At 27.5% G+C, this 19,352-nt stretch overlaps 1 protein-coding gene across 1 annotated transcript; it reads right to left on the reverse strand.

The window, feature by feature from the left end:
* Positions 1-4,019: 4,019 nt before the first annotated feature.
* Positions 4,020-5,893, reverse strand: LOC110631263 (transcription repressor MYB6). Its single transcript, XM_021779029.2, has 3 exons — positions 5,503-5,893; positions 5,273-5,402; positions 4,020-5,185 (listed from the first exon to the last, which is right to left on the reverse strand). The coding sequence occupies exons 1-3, from the start codon at positions 5,633-5,635 to the stop codon at positions 4,348-4,350; spliced, it is 1,101 nt and encodes a 366-aa protein (XP_021634721.1). The 5' UTR covers positions 5,636-5,893; the 3' UTR covers positions 4,020-4,347.
* Positions 5,894-19,352: the final 13,459 nt, after the last annotated feature.

The following is a 19,352-nucleotide window of genomic DNA, read 5'->3' on the forward strand; positions in this document are numbered from 1 at the left end:
AATATTCTCATTTTGTCACCTCACCCACATCTCCATCCTGGTCAATGTGTCCTCCAAGCATCCCCATGATTCCTCTCTTCTTTGTGTTTGATTGGCCTTTCTTGATTTTAATTGGATTTGCTGTTGATTTCGATTCCTTATTAATTGGATCGATTTGGTGGATTATTTTATTTCAAATTTTGAAAAAGGATGATGGAGAAGAAAATAATTTGAGAATGGTAATAATAGATAAAAGGATCAAATTAATTTTTTTTTAAAAGCAAAATTATTGTCTGTATTAATAAAATTTCATCAAATAAAAAGGATATTATCAAATAAAAAGGATGTCATCTCAGATAGAAAAATGATTATAATTGATAGATTTTCTAGCTAAAGTATAAGCAGCTAGAGTAGCATTACGATGAATTCATCTAACAAAAATATCAGTTCTAAAGTTTAAAAAAGATTTACAATAATTCAAAATCAAATCCCTGTATAAAATAATTTGGCAAAAATAGTCTTCAAATGCCTGTTTAAACCCCTGTATAAGATAATTGGTAAAGATACTCCTCCTTCTTTCTCATCTCTCGAGTATAAATCATTAAAGTCTCATGAACAAAATTACAGAAGAGAGTTTCTATGAGATAAAACTCGAATAAGGTTTCAAGATTGACGTTATTCTTGTGATTTCGAAAACTTATAATAACTAGTAAAACTCCATTGAACATTACATTCTGAAACAATCGAATCAATAAAATTTAAAGAAAAGCCAACCACAAAAATAAACTCATGACTTTTCCACATTAATAAAAGGTCTCATCCCAATTCTTGTCTATTAACTAAGAAACAACCATCAAAATGTAAAAAATAACAAAAAAATTTCATACGAGAACTAAGAGCTTTTATTTCTATAAAAAATAAAATATTCGGCTTGTAACTAGGAACCAAATCATTCAATGCAATAATTGTCCGAGAATTACCGCTATAAATTTACCAAAGAGATCTGCATATTCTAAAAATTGATTGTATTGTATGTGAGAAATATCCCAGTATACAAAAATCATAAGTGATGATCGGAATATATTTGAAATTCTTAATAGGGACAACAATATCTTTTTCTTCATTGATAGTTAATTGACGCAGATCGTTTTTTATGGAAGTGGAAAGAAAAAGTTAGGTTTAAGAAAAAAGAAAAGGCGAGAATATTGAGTCACAAAGAGACCATAGAGTGAAACTTTTTATTTTTAAATTTGATTTTTAATTTTTTAAAATTTAAATTTAATTTTTCATAAATTTAACGTAACGCTTATATATAAGGATCGTATGCAATAATTTAGAGTGATAATTTGGCGCACAAGCTCCCATTTGGCTAGAAATTCAATTTCTATAAACCTTTTGCCCCTCCAATAAGGAGTTACTGAGCATTGACTGGATTGGTGCATATGAGTAGGGCGAGAGAGTAATTAAGGGTAATTTTCATATGTAAACTATACTTTTCCTTCATAATTTATTATTTTCTCTCCAAATTAGAGAGAAAATAATGAAGAGAAAATGAAACTTATTTTTCATTCTCTTTTTATTGTCCTCCCCTTTTCAAATAGGGGAAAATGTCAATAATTATATTTTCCATTCTTTCTATTTTCCACACATTCAAACAAAGGCTAAAAAGAAATTAGTGAGTGCTTTTTTTCATAAAGGAAAAAAAGAGTGTAATATCCCTTTATCCAATAAAGATTTTTTATATTTTAAATTATATGCTATTTTCGATTATTTACTTTAATATATTTTAAATAATGAAATTTAATGATTTTAAAAATACTTCATTAATAAAGCAATATAATAAATAAACGGTGTATTAAGAAAAAGAAATAAAATTTATTGTTTTAACTATATATGTTAACAATATAATTTTTTAATTTATGTAAAAATAATTATAGACATATTCTTTAAAAAAATTATAGGCATATTCTTTTATGGGACAAAAGAAATAAAATGTGAAAAAAAAATATGTTTTTCCTTTTATAAATATTTAATTTAATAAATTTAAATAACCTTAATATATATACTAAATAATTTAAATTAATTATTTTTTAAAAAATAAAAAATAAATTTAAAAATTATTTGAATCAATTTAGACAGAACTAATACACTTATGAAAAAAAGCTATTCGTGTAGAATGGTTGAGACGAAAACGTCACAAAATTGAGTGGGAGAGTGAAATATGCCATATTGTTAAAATACTAGAAAATTATAATTGTATATAATAATTAGGATAAAACTATTAAATAATTTAAATTAATTATTTTAATTAAATAAAAAATAAATTTAAAAATTATTTAAATTAATTTAAACTAAATTATTATATATTTTTTTAACGATTAAAATAAAATCCATAAATGCTTTGAATTTCATCATAAAGTGTGGTTTATGATGAGAAATAAGAAAAAAGAAAAAAAAAAAGGCATGGATATGCAAATGAATAAAGTAGATCCTAATCATCGTAGCTCTTCTAATTTAATTAGATTCATGAACATTACTCATGGCATTGACTTTAGAAATTTCTTTTTCAAGTCAAAATAATAATACTGTCGGTGTTGTTTTACCATGGAAATTATCATCATTAAGCAGACAAATTAATATGGTACATTATTTAGTACTTAATTTACTTTAATTTAATTAATTATGCTTAATTTCCTTTTAATTATTTTGTTTACCACATCATCCATTAATTTAATCTCAAATTAATTAGCTACATGCGGTGATGGTATAAAATATTTTTTTAAACTTTTCCCTCTGCTGCTTTATTTATTAATAATTAATGAGCTTGGTTAACTTGTTGTCTCTCATGTTATAACAATCACTACAAAGGGAGACAAAACATGGTGTTTGAGATTAGCCTCAAGATTGACTAGTAGCTCAGCTCTTTTTCATTTCAAATTAACCTTAATTAAAGTGTCGGTTAAAGCAATTTTCTTTTTTTTTTTTTTTTGAGAACTTTGATGTAAAAGCTACACCAAGTAGCCCTAATCAATGCCTATATATATATATATATAATTAATGAAGTCCATTGCCCTAACCTGAACTGATAAATGTAATCACCTTAGCAAAGGAAGCAGTTGAGGACCATCAGACATCAGAAGGGGCTACGAACACTACAAGGAAGTTGATGTAGCGATGACAAGGTTGCTTTTAGATGATCAGCAGAGGAAATTCACTGAGATGAAAATTTAAAACTACTGCAACAATCTAAGTTTATAGTGGAGGCGCAGACTTTTGTTTTCGCTGTCTTAGGTACGAGTTTGGAGTTTTTTTTTTGGCCATTAATTGACCCACCAACGTTACCCACTACTGCCTATATATCTATCTGTATCTCTACTAACCACTCCATAATGGTGATGTAAACAAGCAGCTCTGATGCATGGATGAGGAATCTTCTTCCTCTTTTCTTCTAGATTTGGGTATCTTTCTCTTGGAGGACTTTAATATATGTGCATGTGCTCCGCTGAAGCTGACTGCTTCTTCCATATGTATACGAGAAGAGCTGAGGTTCCCATGGTTGCTTTCGTCTATCTCTATAACCAAATTAAGATGATTATAATGGACGCTTCTAGACCTTGTATTGCTGGTCTCTCTCTAATAATGGAGAGGACAGCCAGCCAATTTTAGCCTTTTGGAGTGACTCGCCAAAATGCATGGAGGGGCCTGGCGTAGCAGCTGGATCATATGCTAAGAAATCAGCATCTTAGATATGAGCGTAGGCCCAGATAATGTTGTTAATTAAAACTCTGCCAGCGCTTCCAAATATCATAATCAAAACCTACCCCACATTTTTCTCTCATTATATTCATATTCAATTAATGTTGTACACTATATACTAATATAATCCCAATTGGGATTTCTTTTTTCTGCTTCAATCGATTACGAATTACTGCAATTTTTCTTTCTTTCTTTTTTCTGGTATGTCAGTTTTCTCATCTGAAAATGTTTTGCCTTAAGCTGGAAAAAGACAGCGATGAAAATAGCATCATAACTGCACATAATTATGATAATTAGTTAGACAAATAGCAAAAGATTAAGACCACAAGATTAGTTCTCACTCTTTAAATTTTCAGTACATTATTTCAACTGTGCTCGAAACAAATTAATACAGAAAACCAAGTACACAAGAAAAGGGGTGAAAAAGAAAGTGATCATAATTAAAGCCAAAGAAATATCAGCTTAGTCTTTTTCGATCTTCACCTGATTAATCAGAAAAAAAAAAAATTATATTCTTTTCTTTTTTGGAAAAACAAAACTCTCAAACACTCCTGTACTATCAACATCCTGTATATTTGTTTAGAGATAGAGGTAAATGAATGAATTTACAGTTCATATCTGGTGGAAGACATCAAAATTTGCTCCCGTTAGATCTTCTGATAGCGATGTTAACGGATAGCTACTGAAATCTATTGAATTCTGAGGGTGAAGCTGCCCTTCTTGCCATGGACTCGGCCTCAATTCTTCTGTCTTGATCCCGTTCACCTGAAACTGAAACACCGAGTCTATTTTATTTTCTCCATCCCAGGAGAAAGCTGCATTATTCTCCACCATACTGTTCATCTGATACCCTGTGTAACTGCTTATGTTTGAACTGTTGCTGGAACTTTCTTTGGCCTCATTCAAGAACATAGAACTCATTCTTGAAGCTGAATTGTCTGAGAAATCTGTGGCGCTCATGCTTCCGTGGTCGAAACTTGTTAAACTTGGCATTGAAGTAAATGCAAAGTCTGAACTCGTTTCAAATTGGTTTTGATCAAAGGGTCTGAGATTTGGGTGCTGTAGAGCTGGAACACTTGAGTTATACCCACTTGGCTCAACTCCTGCAGAGAATTCAAAGTAGGATAAAGGATCATAGGCTTGCTTGTCCATGAATTGATCTCTTGAAGTTTCCGTTAATCCATTGCTATAGTAAGTTGTATCGTTAATGAGAAATGTCGGCTCCTGTGCCGAGTTTGATAAAATTGGTAGCGTTTTAGACTGCGGTATTTGCAAGGATGCCTTATCAGTACAATTCTTCTCCTCTTTCACTTCCAGTGCATCACTTATTGGCTTGTGGGTTGTTGGGTCTATACCTTGCTTCATGAGTTTCTTCTTCAAGCTGGAATTCCAGAAGTTCTTGATCTCGTTGTCTGTTCTTCCTGGTAACTGTGCAGCAATTTGAGCCCATCTGCAATTGCAAATCCACAATGGAATTATACCCATTATTTCCATTTTTTTATATCAAAGAAGTTCTTAATTTGATGACAATATATACCTGTTACCCAAAACTTCATGAAGACTGATTATAAGATCCTCCTCCTGCTGTGAGAACATTCCTCTCTTGAGGTCAGGTCTCAAGTAGTTAATCCATCTGAGTCTGCAACTCTTTCCGCACCTCTGCAAGCCTGAACGAATCAAACAGTGGACTTAAGGTTATTCAAGAACCAAAGATTGTAACTGAGACAACAAGGACAAAAAACGTACGTGAGGTGGATAAATTATTACCAGCTAGCTTAGGAACTGAACTCCAGCAACCAACACCAAATCTAGTTATGTAATTGTAAAGTTTCTCATCTTCTTCAGGTGACCATAAACCTTTCCTTAATTTCTGCTTTAAGCAGCAAGAATGTCTCCCCATTTCTTGCTCAAAGATTATAGAAAGAAGGACAACGCTACCAGAAGAAAACTTGAAGAAGCAGCCACAATCCACTAAGAAGGAAGGTCCCCTGATGATATATATATATACACAGAGAGAGAGAGAGGGAGAAGGTATGACAAGTGGGTATGTATTTCTACGGTAAAGAAATCAAGAAAACATTTTTATGATGATTTAAAGAGAAGTGGACTAAATCATACTTAGGATTCAAGTTATGGAGAGAGAGAGAGAGAGAGAGAGAGAGAGGGCTGAGGAAGGTGAAGCGATCAAGTGGGTTTTACGCAAATCCGGTGCTGCTTTTGCATAGGACTGGATTGATTTTTAAGATATCTCTATCTGTAGAAAAATTAAAAGTTAAAATATATATATATATATGTATGGTTTATTTAAATGAGAGCAACTACATAAAAGAGGGATTATTCATGAGTAAGAATACAATTAAACATTTGTGTCCTCAAACAATAATATCTAATTCATGGGGGTGCCTTGTAAGTCAAATCTCACATTATATATAACATTTTCCACTAATATTGTATAAGCTCTAAATTACAAAACTCCCCTAAAAACATTTATATTTTCACTTTGACCCCTATTTCTTTCTCAACTTGTAACCCATGTTCCCCAATTGTAAATTTTCTTGCTTCTTGAAATTGTAAATTGGAGAACTTTTATCTCATATATGTGTACTATGTAGGAAAGAAATTAACGGGTCACTTTCCTTCAGGAGAAACATATTGCTAGGCCATGAAATGGAAATTCTCATGTTGCCTAGCGTAGCTAGCGTGGCTATAGTATCTAGACTAGATAGCTAGTTACCACCTATACGATCCACAAGTTTCCATCAAGTAGGCGATGCTGTTTAATTCTTACTGTAAGCACGCAATTGCATTAAACTCGTGTAAAAAATCAACGACAACAACAATTATTTTAAAGAAAAATCATCTTTTTAACTTTTTCTTAATAATAAAAAATAATATATATACACAGTTAATAATCCAGTATTATAAGGTTACATACAAAGGCGGCCGACACTAGGGCTTCAGAGAAGGGTGGGCTCCATGATTAATATATTTTGACCCTCAAGGAAATAGAAGCAGGAGGATGGTACCAAAAAAGAAAAAGATTTTTATAAAAAATAATAACAAAAAAATTAAAAATAGTTATATATTTTTTTTAATGTTGTGTTCCTTATGAGTGGCCTACGTAAATATATAAGGGGATCGATGCGATTTTCTCTGAAATGGACAGAAAATGTTTGAAAAAATTACTCCACCATGAAAATGAAGTTTGTATTAATCTAAAGCCATGAACCACACATGTTCTAAACTAATAACATTTTTTTGTTTTGGTAACTTGTACTTCCAAATACTTTTAACATATCATCCTTTTATTTTAAATCTTTATGACTTATTTGTTTCTTTTCTTTTTGATATGTAATATTTAGTATTTAAAATTTATCGGTTTAATTAATTTAAATTCGCACTCAATATATTTAAATTTTAAATATATTATATGATTATATGTTTACTTGATGATTACTAAATCATTTAAAAAAGCACAACAGGAAAAAAATATAAGGAAAATGATAGAAATAGCTAAATATTTTTTGTAGTTAATATTTTTAATTTTGTCTAATTTAATTTAATCGCCAACTTGTTTGAAATTTTGCAGGATTCTTCAAATCCAATTTAATTTTACTTTTTTCTTTTTCACATGAATGGAATAAATATTAGTAAAAGATGACCGAAAACGTGGAGTTATAAATTAATGAGAAACTACAATTACACGAGTCTTAAACATTCATTATTCGTTGAGGTTTAAAGATATTGAAAAATCAGTCCTATGATTAGGTAACACACCTACCATAATTAAATAAATAAATTTTAATTTAAAAAAAATTAAAAATGAATCTGATGTTAAATGCACTTAAAATATAAGATGAAGTGGTCACCTAACAAGATAAGTTCTTCAACTCAATCTAAATCAGTTCAAATTACTCTATTTACTTTTTAATTTTTTTTGTTTTTATTTATAATTAAGTGTTTGCATGAAATTTCGTGTGATATTTATATTATTTTTATTAATATGTTTTTACTTTTTATAAATTTACATATTAATCAAATATATCTAAAATATATTTTATAAGAGATAATTTTGCTGAAAATATACTTTTTAAAAAATTAAATTTTTCTACAAATAAATTATTTTAAATCAAACAAGACACTACCTAAGAAACCGAGAAATTCGACAATGATTGAAACCATTAATGCATGCTCATAATCTGATATATGATATATCCATAACCGACAATGACACGTAGGACATTCTTTAAATGCAACATTATTTTTTATATATTTTTAATTATAAAATCGTGGAATTTACGTGGCCAACTTCACACGCCCTATCAATATAATTCGTGCCTTAACTTCTTTTGTCCATTTTTCATTTTCCTTTTCCAATAAGAATAAAAAACTGAGAAAAGTCCATCATGCCATTATTGGCTTGGATATTCGTGATCGAATTTTTGGAAATATATTATTATTATTATTTCTTTTTAAATTAAAAAAAATTGAAATCAGAACTCCATAATTTAATTTTAATGCAGTGAGCCCACGATTATAAATATATTATTTTAATGAATTAAAACGGATTTAAAATGCATAGAAATTTTTAAAATAATATTCAAATTTAGGTTAAAATTTAAATTTTATAAATTAACTATTTATTATACGAACTCATTTATATAATTAATTAATTAATTATATTTTATTTTAATATTTTATTTAATTATTAATTTTTAAAAATATAAATTAATATTTTAAATAATATTTTATGTAAATTATTAAATTAAAGTAAAATTAAACGAGCTCAAATATCCTTCACGATCTAGCGTGGGACGGTGAGAATAATTTCAAAATAGATTCTAATAAGCTTGGATGAATTCGAATATTGTATATGTTAAATTGGAAAAACATTTATAAATGCAAATGCTACAATTTTTTTTTGAAAACACTAAATAAATAAATGATGCTGTTTTCTATAGTTATTTTAATTTTGACTTTCATAAGTGTTCTATTGGATTAAATTTCGACAATTTATTAAAAAAAAAACAATTTAGTCATTGTACATATAAATTTATATAAAAAAAACAATTTATTAACAAAATAAGATTAATAAATTAAAACAGAAACATGCTCTTTTTCTTTACCTCATGCTATAATCACTTGATTTTCACTTGATTTTTAGTCATTGTACATATAAATTTAATTTGTGCAGTTTTTAACTTTTTTAGAAACCCTCTAAAATTATTTTAAAATGAAACGAATTGTGATATTATTATATAACTTTTATTTTTTAGTCTGCGGTATATATGAAAGACACGAAGTAATGAAATTTTTGAATTTATCCTTTCAGATTCTTTTGCTACTTTCTATCACATTCAGTTCTATAGAATTTAGACAATATGAAATTTTTATTATTTTATTATCGAATATTTTTCGTGCTAATTTTAAAATGAGGTTAGATTACTTCTTTTTTATGAGATTCTAAAATATAACACTGATACTGCTTAAAAATATCAGTTTTCTTTGACTCCTATTATTATAATGTTTCGAGATAATAATAATATTTTAATAGATAAAATAACTAAACGTATTTAAAGTTATTTTCTATTAGAAGTGGAGACTCATGCCGTACTTAAAATTTTTTAATTAATCTTGGTAAGAGATTCACAATTTATTATTTATATCATTAACTCATAAATTTTATTTGTAATTTTAATTAATACGAATTTCTCATTACATAGCTATTATATCAACTATTTATTCATTGCATTCTAAGTTATTTATTGGAAATATAATAGAATTGTTGATATAATTATTAAATTTTATTTGAAAAATATTTTGCCATTTGTGGCTAATTTTTCAAAATTGACTTCAGTTTTTTAAATCTTGTAATATTTGCAGTCGTATAATACATAATTGTATAAATTAAAAAAATAATTTTATAAAAGGAAATATCATAGAAATTCCCTAAATTATATCTAAATGTAATATAAAGATTAGAATTTTTAATAATACTATATAAGGACGAATATAAATATTTAAAATTGGATGGCTGAGATGGGAAATAATGGTGGGACAAGAGGATCTTGGGGTACACGTGACAAATAACTTGTCGGGATGTGAAAGAAAACATGATCTAAAATAGGTAATCCAAATTAATAATTTTCATTCATGAACCATTTTTTAATTAACTTAGAAAAAGTGTCCAATGTATTATATTATAATATAAATTTTATTCAATTAAATAATGTGTGCATTAATTATAATTTAATTGAATTAAAGATTTGGCGTGCTCTTTGTTAATATTTCACTTTACCTTAATCACCGTTTTAATTGGAGGTTACCTAACTATGCAAACTAGTAATCAAGTTTATGAAGTACCTGAATGAAAACTACTTCCACAACACAATACATCTCACAATGTCCCGTATTCTATTCAAAGCTAATTATTATAATAAAGGTTTTACATTATTAATTAAGTAATTAAATTATAAACTTAAGATAATAATAAATGCATTTAGCTAATTCAAAGAGTTAATTTATGGGTAAATTAAGTGAAGTGAAGTGGGTCCAATTCCATTTATTTCCAATTAAATAAAAGACGGTTGCTTGTGCACAGAAAAGTTGTTGTTACGTTGTCAAAATACAAGTCAAAAAAAAAAACAAAAAAAAGATAATAAATAAAAGGTTGATTAAGACTTTACATCACCAACCCATTCATTTTTGTTTGTTATTTTTCAACCAATTTCTCATACACGACACAAAGAACCATTCCCCCTTTGATATTTTAGTTTAATTTTGGTCATTAATTATCTTCCTTATTCTTAATTTCTTGTCCATGTCATTTTGTTACTAATTTTCAACCTTTTTCTCCCATACTTGAGTTGGGGAGTCAGTTTCATACTTCCACATTTCATCTCCTTTTCCTTTCTAATTATTTATTTATTTATTTTTCCAAATAAACTTATAAATTGTGATTTTATGTAGTATTCCAAAATTAACCCCACATTTATTTTTTATGTGTCCAAGAGTTATGGAGATCTAGTTGACTTTAACTTTTGCTTAAAATCCTCTATTGTAACTATGCAGCACACAGTGTAGCTGCTAAAATGTAACAGGTCTTGAAATTCAATCCACGTCAGCAGCATAGGGTGATGGTATATAATAATTAGCAGGAAAACACTAAATAATTTAGATTAATTATTTTAAATCAAGTGAAAAATGAATCCAAATATTATTTGAATCGATTTGAATCGAGCTGTTTCGTAAAATTTTATGAAAGTTTTTTTTTTAATTCCTTACAACAAATAAACTTTGTAATTTCTGACATGCCTTTCTAAGGCTTAATGAAATTTATTTTCTAGACAAAAAAGAATGATACATTGTGTTTCATCAAACCATTTTATACTAATTACTAAATGATAATGATAAGGGAGTATGGTTTCAATTTTAATTCAAATTTTATTTAAATATTCTAGTTAAATTAATTATTTCATATAAATTCATTATCTTTTATTTTATATGATTTATTTTACAATAAAAAAATTTAAATAAATTATTACAAAATTATATAAAATTTCAATTTATTTTAAAATAAAATTTTTAAATTTAAATAAAATTAAAATTTTTTATTTTAAATAAAAAATTATAATGAAATAAATCAATTAAATTGAATTTTTATAAAATTTTTAATTACAAATGATATATACTGAATAAAATCCAAGTAATATTCTCTCGTTAAGTTAATTAATAAGATCTCATAAGTTTAAGGTTAAAAATATAAACTTTCTAAGGTACCCTCGAAAATTGTTCAGCCCAAATTTAAACTCAATTACTATTAGTAATGCTCAAAATCCTCACAAATTCAATTAAAAATTATTTTAAATTATTTAAATTCATTTCAAACTTTAATTATTATTATCGAAATAAAATCTAAATATATTTAATTTAATGTATTTTAATTAAATATTTTTCATTTAAAAAAGTTAATATTTTAAAAAAATTAATTTTTAAATGAAACATATAAAAAAATATAAATATTTTTATAAAATATATATTTTATGTTAAATTAATTATTTATATAAATAAATTTAATAATAAATATCCAATGCATAAAATCTAATTTCAATTCCAACTCGTTATTCACATTAATTTTCAAATTCAAACAAATCTTAAAATCTAAATATAATTATTTGAACTCATCTTATTAGAATTTGATTGAATTAGGTATCAAAATATCTAATTTATTGTCTTTCCATTCAAAACTTATCATTATCTCAATATTAGGTAAAAAACTATTAAATTCCATGATTTGAGATAAAGGGTAATATGTTTAGTTTTGATGTATCCCCGTACAACAAGGTGGTATATTTGGAGAGAATGGAAGACGTTGCCGCTGGATTCATAGAACGGAGGATAAATGCGAGGAAAGGAGGAGGGTCCACAAAAAATGAAATAGGGAATGTGGGGTAGCGAGGAATAGCAGTGCAGTGTATAGACATGGTAAGGGGTCGAGTCCGTCTCATCCATGGCCTTTCTAAATCACCCATTATCTTCTCTAATCATAATTAATCACTCTGTCTTGGAATTCGAGATTTTCTAATTCTAGCCAATCTTACCTTAATTTACGTAATTATTATTATTAAATTAGCATTTTAGCAACGACAAAACTATATTCTACTTTAGCCTTTGTTTCCCATTTATACTCAATTCGTTCATGCCCCTTTGTGCCTCCTCACTCTGTTTTCCACGACACAATAATCATTAACTATTCAAAATTCACCTAAAATGTTCTTTAAATAATCATTGCCCCTCGATTTTCGTATTGAAATAATCCCATTTTATCTTAGCATAATTCATATTAGTCATTGTTTATTCATTTTCTTCTTTTATAATTATAAAATCTTATATATAACAATAAAATAATTACACTTAATTAATTTAAATTCCCACCCAATATATCAATTAAAAGGACAAAAAAAGCTTCCTCAGTTTAGCTTAGTGCAACAGGGATAGGCATAGTCAATGGGCTTCATAATTATTTGCGGGTGTCATCTTGTAATCTTCAATTTTATTATGGCTGATAATCTATAAAAATAAAATTTCAAAATTATCGTATGTATATACGTGAATCAGAACATTTTTTATTTGATTGGATCAAACAATAAAAAAATCTAATTTATTGAGTAAAAAAATCAAATTAATAACACTCTTAAATTTATTTAAAACTAGAGCGTATAAATCTATTCTTTTAAAAATCGGAAAAGACAGATATACCGATTTTCTCAAAAATTCATATTATAATAAGATTTTGAACGCCTACGTGACTAATCTTAATAATCAGAAGAAACTCATTTCTATGTAAGTCAGGGTAAAGATACCGACTTCCTATGAGTTGATCACCTCTTTAATTCAGTATCGGAATTATAAGTGTACATATAGAATATATGAATTGACCAGATTCGCGTTTATTGTTTTATAGCCCTTCATTAATGTACTACTTGATATATTTACACAAAAGTTTCCTTATCCTATTTGAAGGGGACATAACATCAGAAATATGTATTTATATACCGGAATAACCCTAAAAAAGATATTTATGCTTTTATGACCTATCTCTCTCTTACGATCACACAAGAAGAACTTAGAACCACCGTTTTCTTCTATTCTCTTCTCTGTTTTACTTTTCTAAATTTCATAAAATCATTAGATTTGAACATTAGAGGATTTCTGTCTGAAACTTCTCCTTTAATCCCTTGATCATTTTATTCATCTTATAAATTTCATTTCTCAAAGTCAAGTATACAGAAATTTAACGAATCCATCATAGAAAGATGAGCAACCAACAAATCAAACTTCTATTTAAATGTACTCATCTGAACGCTTAGCTGGATTTCACAGTTATCGATGAATTTTTCTTTCTTGTTTCACCTTTCTTATTGCTTTTGGACAATTCGTGGGCTCAAATGATAATAATATTAAAAATAATTCGGGTGATTCCCATTCTCCAATCACTCCTTAGTTAAATGACAATAGTACTATTAAGAAGTCATTCGGATGATTTCAAGTTTGACTTTTATTTTTTCATTTTTTATTTTATAATGTGATCTATATACTTAATAAGATTTTGATAAAAAAAATCTATGTGATCTTAAATGTTTTAGACATAATAGTATATACAATTATAATTAAAATAAAAAAAATATTAAAAACAGAGTATGGAATTAAATTAAAAAAAAAAGTTATATTTCCTGAAAATTAAGATAACTAATACTGAAAGAAGATAATGATAATGTAATTGAAGGAGTAGCTTGGGATTATGACATAACTAAAACGGAAGCTTATGGGAGGAACAGTGAGTCCACTTGTAGGTGTTGTGTTGAAAAGGAACATGTATTGATATGTTGTCTGGATTAATAATAATAATAATAATAATTAATGTAAGTAAGAAATAGATCAAAATTGAAAATTTTCAAGAAATAAAAAAGTGAACCCAATTGATATTTCTGACCACAGATTAAGATATATATGTTGCATCTCCATTGCCTTTAGGTCTATGATTGATTATCGCTCTCTTAACTCCATTCAACACTTTATTATAAGTCTGCCTATGTGCCCACCCGCACACGAGCTGACCCAATTTACAACTTATTGAATTCTTACTCATAAAACTTTTATTCAAAAAAAAAAAAATTTTAAATTTTGATAATTTTGTTAACATAATTGTTGTTTTTAATATGAACTGTACTGATACCGTTATTTTCTATCATTATAAATAAGTTATTTTATTTATTTTTTGTTTTTTTTTTAAATACAATTTATTTTCCACCAAATAGAGGAGGGTTAAATTAATAAAAAACTTAAATTTAATTAAAAATATAATTTTTTAATAAATACGATTAGTTTTTTTTTATAATTTATATTGATAATTAAAATGATTGAAAATCCTAACTTACAATGATAAATAAAATTATAATTATTAGACTTTAAAATATTTTTTTATTAAATATTATAAATCGATGATTGAGCGTAAAATATCAAAAATTGATTAAAACACTAACTAGAATTTTCTTAATAACTAAACAAAAAACTATAATTACAAATTCATTTATTTTGAAGGAAACAACTAATTTGATTAAAAATTACACATCACACATGTCTAATTATTGATAAACACATAAAAAAATCATACACTTGCCTACGCTGTACGAGATAAATTATTGAGTAATCTTATTATAATAATGTTATCCTAATAAAATAATAATTAATCCAATAATATTAGGATAAATAATTAAAAAAATAAAACTACCCATTAAATTCATACTATCACTAAGAAATTATATTTATATAAAAATTGAAATCTATTTAAAAATTTATTAAAATTTAAACCTATTCCACACTTTGACCAATAGCATCTTTTCATGCATTATAAGAAATGCGTGTGATAAGAATTGATGGGCAATAAATATCTATTATAAGCTTATGATAATAATTAATGGGCATTTTCATTGGACGAACACAGGCTAATGAAAAGCCCAAAAGAACAAAATCAGAAGGTTAAGCACGCTAATTAATTACAGGGAAATCAACTGGAAAAATTGGAGTCCATCACCAAATTAATCCTAGTCTCTAAATACACCACCAGAATTAATGAAGAAAAATTTTGAGCTTAGCGTATTCACGTTCTGCGGAAGGGAAACAAAACCGCTCTACTACTTTCCAATTTGAGGCCAAATTTAATTAACCATGCAGAGTTGCTACGTGCGACCACGCAAGAGGAGGAAGGAGGGTGATCTCAGATCTCCCCCCAACCCGACGATACCACAAACGCAAACTGAAGATAAATGATCTAAGCTCATACATTGGCCTCAGAAAAATTATCTATATGAGGAGGAAGGTGAAAAACACTTGGGTTAGAATCCACGAGTAGATCTGTAAAACAGATGAAAACAGGATTTACCGCTGGTGGAGAACGCCACCGACAGTAGAGAGAAGAGTTAACCCATTGTGGAAAACGATAGTGAGAGAAAGTGGTAAAGAGAGAAAACGATGGTTTTTTAATTTTTTCTTGATTATACGAATACGTAAATAACATAGATATCAAAAGTTTCATACAAATAATTTCTAGGTCTGACTTCACTTCCCAATTCCCAATAAATGAAAAAAAGAAAGAACAGAAAAGATCACAGAGAGCTGCAAATTTCATGGATGAAGGAGATGTAGCTTTCATGGTTGATAATTGAGGATACAGAAATGGGTATGAGGAGGACAACTGAAAGTAATTACTCTGAATGGTAACATGGGTATTCATATAAATTGTGGGACAAACAATAAAAATACAGTAGCTGTTGAATGAATGAACAGTGATGGGTGTGGAAACTACTGGTATTTTCTTATAAAGGCAGTGTCCTTTTCAGAGATGTCAGCATCAACCAACAATAAGGCTTCCTTTTCAAGAGATTATCATCACAAAATAATAGTGAAAATAAAGCTTTCCAAAAAACAATTTCTTTTCCTTCATCCTTCTCCCTAATCATTAGCTCCTTTACCTCCTCTCCTTTCCTTTCTTTTTTTCATGTATTTCTACTCATGCTTCTTAGCTTTTTTTTAGCTTTTAAGTGTATACATGAATAAAATTAAATAAAAAAAAGGGAATATATTTTGACTATTGAAACGTCATATCGAGAGTTTGAAGATTTAAAAGAAAAAGATTAAACAATAATAAAGGGAGAATGCAGGCATTATGGTCCTCTCTTCCTAATATTAGTGGGAAATGTCTAATCACATAATTGGCAAAGGAAGTTAACTTAAATTTTGGGTTATTAACATATGTCAACTCTTGTATTAAGATGTACAGTTAGAAGATTCCATGGTCCCTAGCTACCTCTTCCATGCACCCAATTCAATCCAATCAAATCCAATCCCACCACCTTTTTTAAGTCAAAAGCTGCAATTAGAGTGCCTTGAGAAGAAAATCCCCTTCCTTGTCTATTCACCAAAGAGAAGAGATAAACCTGATTAAAATTAAAGTTCATGTCTCCAATTCATCCCCCATAATTTCTGATTTGACACCATTATTATTATTATTATTACTCTAATTCAACTCTCACCCCCTTTTTTCTTTTGTACGAGTCATGAAGAGGCCTCTATTGTACAAAACAGCTGACAAAAATTTAAGCTTTTCCCAGAATGTAGAAGCTTTGAAATTTCATGGGTTTTAACGTAGGACATGTCAAGATATGTTCGTTTCAGGATAGAAGATTATAGCTTCTGTAATAATTAAGCTTAAGGATATGCCGCTATAATCCGCGTTTTCTTAGGCCGACATAAATTTGGCTCTAATTTCTTAGTGATCACCTTCTGCATTATTACACCACAGAATATCAGTACCAATTAATATTCATATTTTTTTTTTCATTTAGATTTATTAGATACAAGGAAAGAAAAACATAATTGATTTCTAAGATGATGTCGTTTTGATTATCAACTTAGGGATTAGAGGAAGACAATGAGAACGTGTGTTTAATTTTCCCAAGTACCTCTTTTTTTTTCTTGAAATGGGTACCTCTTTGTTTATAAGGTGAATTTTGTGGGCTTAATATAATTAAGGGTGCAGCTTCATACTTGAGGGTCTTGTCTGCTGTACTATAAAGCAAAAGTTGCCGACCACTAGCATGAAATTAATTTCTTTCTTTCACTTTTTTTTTTTCTTCTTATTTTCAATTTTGGCGACAACTTGTTTAATTTAGATGACTGTCCTTGTCCCATCAAAAAGTAGAAAAATAATAGAAAAGGAAGGAAAAGCATATCTCGTGTTTACATGTATTATACTCAAAATCAATTTCATCGTCATTTTCACACACACACACACATATATATGGAATATTACTTTTCTCTCTAATTATTAATGATTAAGTGATAACATATTTCGGTCGTTTTTATTTGTAATTTTATAAATTAAATAAATGTAGTTTGGTAAAATAGGTAAGATGTATGAAGTTTATATTAAAAGATTTTGATTTAAATTTATGTAAAAATGGAGTGAGAGTATAAAAATTTTAAATTTATATTTTTAAAATTGAGCACTTAAATTTTAATATAATTAATAAATTAATATTTATATTTTTAAAATTGAGCACTTAAATTTTAATATAATTAATAAATTAATATTTATATTTTTAAAATTAAACACTTAAATTTTTTATAATTAATACGTTTAAATTTTAATTTTTTCATTTATTTCATAAAATTAGGAATATGAAAATATTTTTATTGTTCTATTTTTAAATTAAAAATATTAAGAAGGATTTTATTCATTTTCCTTTATCTATTAAAATTTAAACATTTTGATAATTTATTTTTCATTTTAAAAAACACTCAAAATGCCATTAATTTTTATTGAGATTATCATATTTAACTAAATTTTAACATTTTTTACTTTTAAATTTTCATTTATTAAAATATTTTGGTACTTTATAATTTTAAAATTTTTAAAAAGATATTTACAATTTCAACAATTTTTAAATAGTACCAAATAATTTTTAAATAGATCATATGTTTTTACTAAGAGTATTTTAAAAAGAAATTATTATACTTCTAAAAATTTGACCACCCACTAATTTTAAATTAATGTTTATAATAGAGAAAAAAACTGTAATTTTGAATGAAAAAATTATAATTTTAAATTAACTGAATATATAGAGATTTAAGAATTTAATTTTAAAAATATAAAAACTAATATATTAATTTTGCTAAAATTCTAAGACTAGAGTAATAATTTATTCAATATAAAATATTTCATTCATATTGATAAGAATTTAAATGTATTGAGAGTATTTTAGATATTTAAAATATTTATTTTCTCGTTAATCAACAGATTAACGGAATTATGAATAGAAATACATTTTATTTAAATGAACCGATAGAGAGATTTAAGTGTTAGATTTTAAAAGTATTAAAATTAATTTATTAATTATATTAAAATTAAGAGATTAAAGTATAATTTATGTAAAAGAGAAGTATATGAGATGAGTGTAGCATGCACGGAGACTGGGCATATCATGGATGCGTGCAAAATTAGTGAAAACCTGAGGAGTGCTGAAATTGGGCCAAGTTAAAATTAAAAGGAGTGATTGGAATCCTTCCTTCATTTGATGTGGGCTTTGGACTAATATGGAAGCATAGAATATGGGCCTCGACCAGATCGCAGATGCCTTTCTGTTGATTGCTAATTGGGCCTGTCGTTGGTTTTTATTAACTAATAAAAGCCCAGGTTCAATCTCCACAATCCTAAGCAGGTACACAAGCAGCAGCAGCAGCAGCAGCAGCGGAAACACCCAATACACCTTTGAGGAGATGACAGAAACAAACTAAAATACCTAAACCTGCAAATGCAATGAACTCACATACAATAAAGAGCAAGCGCAACATCAAGTTTGTCGCAAAGTAAATGCCTATCATTTATGCACAACCATATCCTTAATAGTGGGGAAGGAGTATAGCTCCCCATCTCTCAAGAGTCAAAAAGAGTTATAGGTTAGCAGAGAAAAGAGACCCGATGCATGTAAGAATTACCTGTCAAAAACTAAGAGAAATTCACATGTGAAATTTTATAAATTACATCAAACACTTGATCT

The sequence above is a fragment of the Manihot esculenta genome, chromosome 14 (assembly GCF_001659605.2).
Source record: "Manihot esculenta cultivar AM560-2 chromosome 14, M.esculenta_v8, whole genome shotgun sequence".
In the NCBI taxonomy this organism is placed as follows: Eukaryota; Viridiplantae; Streptophyta; class Magnoliopsida; order Malpighiales; family Euphorbiaceae; genus Manihot; species Manihot esculenta.

What these genes read in the sequence shown, in the direction of transcription:
- LOC110631263 (XM_021779029.2), bottom strand. Translation starts at nt 5,635, where the DNA reads ATGGGGAGACATTCTTGCTGCTTAAAGCAGAAATTAAGGAAAGGTTTA. An exon ending in TTCAGTTCCTAAGCTAGCTG is followed by an intron (nt 5,403 to 5,502) that starts GTAATAATTTAT and finishes TGATTCGTTCAG; the next exon opens with GCTTGCAGAGGTGCGGAAAG. An exon ending in CATGAAGTTTTGGGTAACAG is followed by an intron (nt 5,186 to 5,272) that starts GTATATATTGTC and finishes TTGCAATTGCAG; the next exon opens with ATGGGCTCAAATTGCTGCAC.